Source organism: Salvelinus sp. IW2-2015, unplaced genomic scaffold (assembly GCF_002910315.2).
Source record: "Salvelinus sp. IW2-2015 unplaced genomic scaffold, ASM291031v2 Un_scaffold890, whole genome shotgun sequence".
NCBI classification, from domain to species: domain Eukaryota; kingdom Metazoa; phylum Chordata; class Actinopteri; order Salmoniformes; family Salmonidae; genus Salvelinus; species Salvelinus sp. IW2-2015.
In genome coordinates, this window is record NW_019942637.1 from 35215 (window position 1) to 44685 (window position 9471).

The 9471-nt window shown below is 44.9% G+C and overlaps 1 protein-coding gene across 1 annotated transcript in view; it reads right to left on the reverse strand.

Moving 5' to 3' along the window:
• Positions 1-2559: 2559 nt before the first annotated feature.
• Positions 2560-9471, reverse strand: part of LOC112069076 (nuclear transcription factor Y subunit alpha) — a 25153-nt gene continuing 18241 nt past the window's right edge. Inside the window, 4 exon segments of the mRNA XM_070438397.1 lie at positions 2560-2710; positions 4570-4674; positions 9176-9295; positions 9298-9347. Coding sequence (XP_070294498.1) covers positions 2645-2710; positions 4570-4674; positions 9176-9295; positions 9298-9347 — 341 coding nt within the window. The 3' untranslated portion in view covers positions 2560-2644.

The window sequence follows — 9471 nt, forward strand, 5'->3', positions numbered from 1 at the left end:
CCAAGAGAGAGATATGATTTCATCAGACGCACCGGAGAGGCTTCCCTCTTCTGTAATAGCGATTCTGAGATGACGATTACTTTATTTTTGAGAAGTTGGTAGCAGTGGAAGTCGCACACAGACTAGGCCAGAGGGTTTGACTATTGTATGTTGAAATTGTAGTGTCTGAAATAATTACAAAATAGCGTTGGATCTTCGCACGCTCACACACTGTGAGTCACACTCAGAATATAGGAGTTAAGAGACAAATTCTTATTTACCAATGACGGCAAGTACGATAGGGTGGAACCAGGCGGCGCGCGTCCAAGACGCCTAACAGAAACATCAGGGAAAGCTGGCCAGTATGGGGCCGAATTGTGTTGCGCGCGCCCTACTGGGGAACTGCAAAATCAACGGCCGGTTGTGATGAGGCAGGGCTGGAATGCGGCGAACGCAAGGCGTCCCTGGTAGTGAACACGTCTACCACTGACGATGCAGTGTTGCCCTTAGACCGCTGAGACCAGTCGGCGAGCGCAGATAAGTAATAATGTTGGTGTTTCTGTAGGGATTGAAAATGATGAAATAGCATGAATGTGGTAGTTGGCGCGATCTAGAACATGCCTTCCTGCTAACAGGTTTGTCAGGGGGTTGGATTTCTACTGGAACGTGATGAGAGCTGGTGTACAACGGTCACGAAGGATACAGTAGTTCTATTGCGTTATTTTTATCTACTGTTTAAAAGTGCTAAGATACTGTGTGTGAGCCATGTTGGCCACCAATTACGCGTGTCTCATCCTGGTCAACCCTGCCCACGGCCCGAGGAACAGAGGAGAGGAGCGTCAATTTAACACATTTTACATTTAAGTCGATTGTAGGCAGACGCTCTTATCCAGAGCAGACTTGACAATGTGGAAAAGTTCATACATAGGATTATGCATGGGTCCCCCCGTAAATGGGGATATGAAGCGCCACAACCCGTGGCGTTGCAAAGCGCCATGCTTAGCCAAACTGGAGCCCACAACGGGGACCGGACAAAAAATCAACGGCCAGGTGTGTTGATACGCAGCCTGGAATCGAACCAGGGTCTGTAGTGACAACCTCTAGCCACTGAGATAGCAGGTTTGCCTTAGAGACGCGCTGAGCCCCACTCCGTGGCAGCAGCTCATAAAACCTGAATGTGTGGCGTCAGTTGGGTGGCGCACACGGTCAGTGGATTCACTGAAGTATAGGTTCTACTGGTGACTGTTTTTATCTACTGCTAGAAAGAGTGTGTAAACGATATATTGATGAAATTCATCCTCACTCTAGAACCTAAACAGGGAGAAATATCAAACACAACACCACACAAACACACACACACACACACGCAGAACCCAAGACGAAAATATCATCAATGAAAAACATACAGAACTAGAAAAAGGACTTCAAGTCAACGTAATACAGAATTAATGAACGAGATGAGCTCAGTGAAACAATGTTGTCAACCACAAACAAAAAAAATTGTTTGGAGGAACTGCTTCAAGAAGAATATAAAATGGTAACAACGTCAAATATTTAAAAAAATGACGCCCTAAAGTAAAACAATACACGGGTCATTCAGACGTCGTGGCAACATAAATGTGTCGTCTATTTCGCTACAAAGAAAAAAAAGTTGTATAAAATACATTCCCTGTAMAGACAATAACTGGGTACTGGATATTGAAAACACGTCTGAAAGCAAGACTTGGGGTCAATTCCATTTCAATTCAGGAAGTAAACTGAAATTACAATTWTCCTCTATTAGTTCTCTATGAGAACATTTTGAAATTGGACCCTGCTGAGAAGTGCTTACAAAAAAACATTCTAACTAATATTCATTTTCATATTGGAGACAATATTTGACAATTCTTATGGACCAAGGCTGGGCTTCTATGGTGCATGTTTCAACAAAAAGACACACACAGGGCAAAAATAAGTGTACCATCATTTTGTACCATCTTTTTGACTCTTTTTCAGCTGAATTTGTAAACAGTTTTTTTGCATTTGTGAAACCCACCAAAATTATTTTGCTGCTTTTACGACCAAACAAAATGTATTCTGCAACYAACTACCATCAGTTATGACTTCTTCGGCAAACATGAAGTCATTGACCGGGGTATTATGCAGGTGAAACATCTCATCGTTGTCTTGGTTTCCAGGACAGAGCACTACAGTCCCAGTAAATCTTACCTTTCACATCTTTACTTGCTGTGTGTCCGAATACCTCAGGCACTGCAGCCAGTCACAGAGCCAGGTCTGGAAGACCAGGGAGCTGGGAGGTCAAGGGTTAAAGTTAATTCCTAGTGGCCCATCATGGAGGACCCCAGTCAYAGGGATATCAGATTGTTGAGTATAGGGGCAAGAGGTGGTGGGAGAATACAGGTTTATGCTTTCTTTCTGGGGCAAAATGTCTGCCATGGCATCATCTGGATAGTAACTACATATTTGTGGTGGGTGAGGTCTTGGATGAGTTTCCTCCTTACATTGTAAAGCACTTTGGAGTGTCTGGAGAAGTGCTATATCAATCCAATCAATTATTATTATTATTCTTAGGAGATGAGAGGTGTAGCTGGGTGCTGACTAGCTGGGTGGGGGGGCTCAGAGGGCCTCTACTGGCTGACGGAGGGGTGGTCGGGGGTTGTAGGTGTTAAGAAACTCGGACCATCTGGGCTACATCGTCTTCTCCTGCCTGGGCGGCCAGCTCTGCCTGTTGCTGAGGAAGAGAAGGCGAGAGAGAGAGAGAGAGAGAGAGGAAGGAAGGTACCAGTCAACCTAAACATGTATCATGAACATTCTATAACATCATGTACAGTGCCTTCGGAAAGTATTCAGACCCCTTGACTTTTTCCCACATTTTGTTACGTTACAGCCTTGTTCTAACATGGATTAAATAGCAATGAATCTACACACAATACCCCATAATGACAAAGCGAAAACAGGCTTTCAGAAATTTTAGCAAATATATTAAAAATAAAAAACAAATACCTTATTTACATAAGTATTTAAGACTTTGCTATGAGACTCGAAATTAAACTCAGGTGCATCCTGTTTCCATTGATCATCCTTGAGATGTTTCTACAATTTGGAGTCCACCTGTGGTAAAWTCAATTGATTGGACATGATTTGGGAAGGCACACACCTGTCTATACAAGGTCCCGCAGTTGACAGTGTATGTCAGAGCAAATACCAAGTTATGAGGTCGAAGGAATTGTCCGTTGAGCTCCGAGACAGGATTGTGTTAAGGCACAGATCTGGGGAAGGGTACCAAAAAAATTCTGCAGCATTGAAGGTCCCCAAGAACACAGTGGCCTCTATCGCTCTAAATTGGAAGAAGTTTGGAACCACCAAGACTCATCCTAGAGCTGGCCACCCGGCCAAACTGAGCAATCGGGGGAGAAGGGCCTTGGTCAGGGAGGTGACCAAAAACCTGATGGTCACTCTGACAGAGCTCCAGAGTTCCTCTGTGGAGATGGGGGAACCTTCTAGAAGGACAACCATCTCTGCAGCACTACACCAATCAGGCCTTTATGGTAGAGTGGCCAGACAAAAGCCACTCCTCAGTAAAAAGGCACATGACATCCCGCTTGGAGTTTGCCAACAGGCAACCGTAAAGACTCTCAGACTATGAGAAACACGATTCTCTGGTCTGATGAAGCCAAGATTTAACTCTTTGGCCTGAGTGCCAAGCGTCACGTCTAGAGGAAACCTAGCATCATCCCTACGGTGAAGCATGGTGGTGGCAGCATCATGCTGTGGGGAGGTTTTTCAGTGGCAGGAACTGGTAGACGAGTCAGGATCGAGGGAAAGATGACGAGAGAAAAGTACAGAGAGATCATTGATGAAAACCTGCTCCAGAGCACTCAGGACCTCAGACTGGGGTAAAGGTTCACCTTTCAACAGGACAGCACCCTAAGCAAACAGCCAAGACAACGCAGGAGTGGCTTTGAGACAAGTCTTTGAATGTCCTTGAGTGGCCCAGCCAGAGCCCGTACTTGAACCCGATCGAACATCTCTGGAGAGACCTGAAAATAGCTGTGTAGTGACACTCCCCATCCAACCTGACAGAGCTTGAGAGGATCTGCAGAGAAGAATGGGAGAAACTCTCCAAATACAGGTTGCCAAGCTTGTAGGCGTCATACCAAGAAACTCGAGGCTGTAATCGCTGCCAAAGGTGCTTCAACAAAGTACTGAGTAAAGAGTCGGAATACTTATATAAAATGTAAAATAAAATTTGCAAAAATGTATTGTGTGTAGATTGATGAGGGGGAAAAAAACCAAATTAATTAATTTTTAGAATAAGGCTGTAATGTAACAAAACGTGGGTCAAGGGGTCTGAATACTTTCCGAATGCACTGTACATTACAGCATTTCCCATTCTAAAAGCTATTATTATTATTATTATTATCATCTATGTGTATTTTTATAAAACCTGAAAAGACTGGCACTAGTAAGGATTCTTTAAATTGTATAATGGCGGATATAGTGAGGAAGCAGATTGAGATAGCCAGTAGGACCTCAACTCATCCCCCTCCTGAATATCTGGTTGTGGTTCCCCCTCACCAGCTCTCTTACCAGGGCCAGGGCCATCTCCTCCCTCTCCTTGGGAGAGAAGAAGCGTCCTCCGTCTCCCCTCTTGCGCTGCATGGCGTGACGGTGACGGGACTCGTGCAGGTATTTCTGCAAAACAGAGACAAACAAACGTTAGTCACTAACAACACTGTTCTTTCAGTCAAGCATCAGAAGAACATAATCAATTCCCATACTCCATAATGACAGCCCTTCAGAAAAGCATGAGACCATTCTCACTCATCCTTGTCTTTGGGGGGGGGGGGGTCTTTCTCTCAGCCTCTAGCTTGGCACTGTCATACCCTAACGCTAACCCTACTACGTCAGCTGACGCTTGTCAGATGTGGCAGGGCAAAGAGAAACACTGCTGCAAGCTGCCCAGTGACGCGAGCCTACCAGACCAGGTAAATTCCTTCTTGCTTCGAGGCAAGCAACACTGAACTGTGAATGAGAGCACTAGTTGTTCTGGACGACTGTCTGATCTCGCTCTCCATAGCCGATGTGAGTAAGACCTTTAAAACAGGTTAACATTCACAAGGCAAAATTAAATAAWAATGTGTTCACAAAATTAAAAAAATACATTCAAAACGCCGTGGAGCCAGACAAATTACCAGGATGCTTACTTAATAGCATGATTTGATCAGCTGGCAAATGTCTTCAGACATTTTCAACCTCTCCCTGACCCAGTCTGTAAAACCTACATGTTTCAAGCAGACCTCCATAGTCCCTGTGTCCAAGAACGCCAAGGTAACCTGTCTAAATGACTATCGCCCCATAGCACTCAACTGTAGCTATGAAATGCTTTGAAAGGCTGGTCAGGGCTCACATCAACACCATCATCCCAGAAATCCTGGGTCCAATCCAATTMACATACCGCCCGACCACAGATGATGCCATCTCTATTGCACTCCACACTGCCCTTTCCCACCTGGACAAAATAAACACCTATGTGAGAATGCTATTCATTGACTACAGCTCAGCGTTCAACAACAGTGCCCTCCAAGCTCATCACTAAGATCAGGACCCTGGGAATGAACACCTCCCTCTGCAACTGGATCCTTAAGGCAGTTAACCCACTGTTCCTAGGCCGTCATTGAAAATAAGAATTTGTTCTTACCTTTATTTAACTAGGCAAGTCAGTTAAAAAATAAAAAAAAATAAAAACACATCCGCCACGCTAACCCGCAACACGGGGGCCCCTCAGTGGTGTGTGTTTTAAGGGTTCGTCATCCTTCAGTTGGCTGGTGCCTTGCCAAACTCGGCTAGCCGAACGAACTGAACGAGTGTGCTCGCACTCCCTTAAAAGACCTTCCGTTGAAAAAGCAATACTAGTGTTATGAGAACCTGTAGCCAGTATACACGTCCTCAAAAAGTCAGAATTGATCTAAATAGATTTATTGAGTTGTCATTAAATTTTGGCATTTTTGCCGAGGAGAGCTTAGCCTCGCAATTTTACATCTAACTAAGATGTTGAGTGCAGTATTTCTCAAAAATAAAAATAAATGTTGTGTATGAAAGCAAGTTGTCTCTCATTGAATGACAACAAAGACTTTACTGAAGAATCCCTGCCAATCACCCGACGAAGGAGCGTAGAATTCGGCTCCGAACATTGTCTCGTTCTCTAGAATTGTTTTGGTGTGCCCCCGCCAAAGTCCAAAACGAACAAAAACGTCACAAAATGTCATAATATATGCATAAACTCTAACGAACAGTTTCGGCTGGGAAGCATGCGGACGCCTTTATTGCCCTCCCAGTTCAACCACAACTGCTTGGCCGCGCAGGACTCCAACACCATCATTAAGTTTGCTGAAGGCACGACGTGGTTGGCTTGATCACCGATGACGGTGAGACAGCCWATAGGGAGGAGGTCAGTGACTTGACATTGTGGTGCCAGGACAACAACAACAACCTGTACCTCAACACGATCAAGACAAAAGGAACTGATYGTGGACTACAGGAAACGGAGGGCYGGGTCACCCCCATCCACATCGACAGGGCTGTAGTGGAGCGGGTCGAGAGCTTCAAGTTCCTCTGTGTCCACKTCACTAGTTTCTAGTTTTTATTAGTCGTATGTACGGGATACATCGTCTAATGAAATGCTTACTTGTAGGTTCCTTATAGAACAATGCAACAACAATAAGAAATAATTAAAGATAAAAACAGGAACATAAAGTAAATGTCTCAGAATAGAATAAATATAATACAGGAAGGCACAATTTATAGAACAAAATATTTACACGTGTATTGGGAAAGGGGGATGGGGGGGGGCAAGTGTATAAATTGTGCAGTATAGTAAGGGTCTGGAAGCAGCAGTTGTGATGTTTGCTAAGGTGCAGAGAATCAGAGCAGTTGGTCAGTCCAGTCTGTCCAGTCTGAGCCTGTTGGTATCAGACCTCATGCTCTGATACCATCTGCCCAACGGGAAGGGAGAGAACAGCTCACGGTTGGAGTGTGTGGGGTCTGTGATGATGCTGCGTACCTTCCTTATGAACCGTTTCCGAGTAGATGTCCTGGATGGGGTGGAAGCACGGTCCCAGTGATGTATTGGGCCGTCTTTACCACCCGCTGGAGGGCCTTGCGGTAGTGGATGGAGCATCATTCCCTTACCAGGCCATGATGCAACCAGTCAAGACACTCTCGATGGTGCTGGGATAGTATTTGGAGAGGACCTGGGGTGGCATGTCAAATTTCTTCAGAGTGCAAAGCCTTCATCAAGGCAAAGGGTGGCTACTTTGAAGAATCTCAAATATATTCTGATTTGTTCAGCACTTTTTTGGTTACTACATGATTCCATATGTGCTATTTCATAGTATTGGTATCTTCACTATTATTCTACAATGTAGAAAATAGTCAAAATAAAGAAAAACCCTCTGCATATAGTGGGGTCGCCATTTTAGCATCAGAAACTCCAGGACGGGTGAACAGCATCTCGCAATGTTTTCAACTTCGGTACGCTAGGAATTGTTTATGAGGAAACATTCCCAGACCGACAATGTTTTCAACTTCGGTACGCTAGGAACTGTTTATGAGGAAACATTCCAGACCGACATTGTTTTCAACTTCGGTACGCTAGGAACTGTTTATGAGGAAACATTCCGAACCGACAATGTTTTCAACTTCGTACGCTAGGAACTGTTTATGAGGAACATTCCCAGACCGACAATGTTTTAACTTCGGTACGCTAGGAACTGTTTATGAGGAAACATTCCCAGACCGACAATGTTTTCAACTTGCGGTACGCTAGGAATCTGGTTTATGAGGAAAACATTCCCAGACCGACAATGTTTTCAAACTTCGTTACGCTAGGAATTGTTTATGAGGAAACATTCCAGACCGACAATGTTTTCAACTTCGGTACGCTAGGAACTGTTTATGAGGAAACATTCCAGACCGACAATGTTTTCAACTTCGTTACGCTAGGAATTGTTTATGAGGAAACATTCCCAGACCGACAATATTTTCAACTTCGGTACGCGTAGGAACTGTTTATGAGGAAACATTCCAGACCGACAATGTTTTTCAACTTCGGTACGCTAGGAACTGTTTTATGAGGAAAATATTCCCAGACCGACAATGTTTTCAACTTCGTTACGCTAGGAACTGTTTATGAGGAAACATTCCCAGACCGACAATGTTTTCAACTTCGGTACGCTAGGAACTGTTTATGAGGAAATATTCCCCGACCGACCGACTCTTACCAGAAGCCACCGTTCGAGGCATTCGAAATACGGAGAAGACGTCTGGTTGAATAGCAGAGTCGAGTGTGTTGTCCGTAAGCTACGTCTCAGTAAAATAAAGACATTCCTTCCCTGATGTCCCTTTGCGTTTGAAGCCTTGCTCAGAGTTCCAGTGATTGGACATTAGCCATCAGAGTATTAGGAAGCGAGGCCGTGTAGCCCGTCTTTTCAGCCTAGCTTGGAGTCCCGCTTTCCTTCCTCTTCTTCGTCGTTGCCTTAGGTCATTCAGAAGGAATTATCATGGTCCACATACACCAACACAGTCTCGAAGATGGCACGACAACGCCTTTTCCCCTCAGGAGGCTGAAAAGATTTGGCATGGACTCAGATCCTTAAAAATGTCTACAACTGCATCATTGAAAGCATCTTGACTGGCTGCATCACTGCTTGGGTATGTCAACTGCTTGGCATCTGACCGCAGGGTGCAACAGAGGGTAGTGCGTACGGCCCAGTACATCATTGGGGCCAAGGTCCCTGCCATCCAGAACCTCTATACCAGGCGGTGTCAGAGGAAGGCCCTAAAAAATTGTCAAATTGCAGTCACCCAAGTCATAGACCGTTCTCTCTGCTAACGCAATGCAGGAGTACCGATGCACAGAGTCTGGAACCAACAGGACGCTGAACTTCTACCCCCAAGTCAAGAGACTGCTAAATAGTTAAATCATAGCCACCTGGACTATCTTCATTGATAATTTTAGCAATAACTCTTGACTCATCAAATACGCTGCTGCTACTGTTTTTTATAATACCTGTTGCCTATGTAACGATGTGAAATGGCTAGCTAGTCATTTCACATGACTAGCTAGCTACTCACCATCCTCTCCAGCTTGGCGCGGGCTGTCATCACACACTAACCCTAACCCAGGGCTACTCACCTCTCTTCTTGGGATCTTGCCCTCTGCCTCCAGCTTGGCGCGGGCCTGTCTTCTTCTCAGGATGCGATGGTACTGTTTAGCGTTGACGTACAGAGGTTCCTCCTCTAGCATCTCAAGCCCCAGGTAGAGGGGATACGCTGCATACCAGGCACCGCACCTCCACTGGCATCATCTAGCAGGAGAGACAAACTAGTTAGAGGGACAACACACATATGGCATGTGCCTGTCTTTCCAATAAAACACCCCATACCATAGAGATTGTGTAATATCTAATTCCTGCCCAATACCTACTGAGT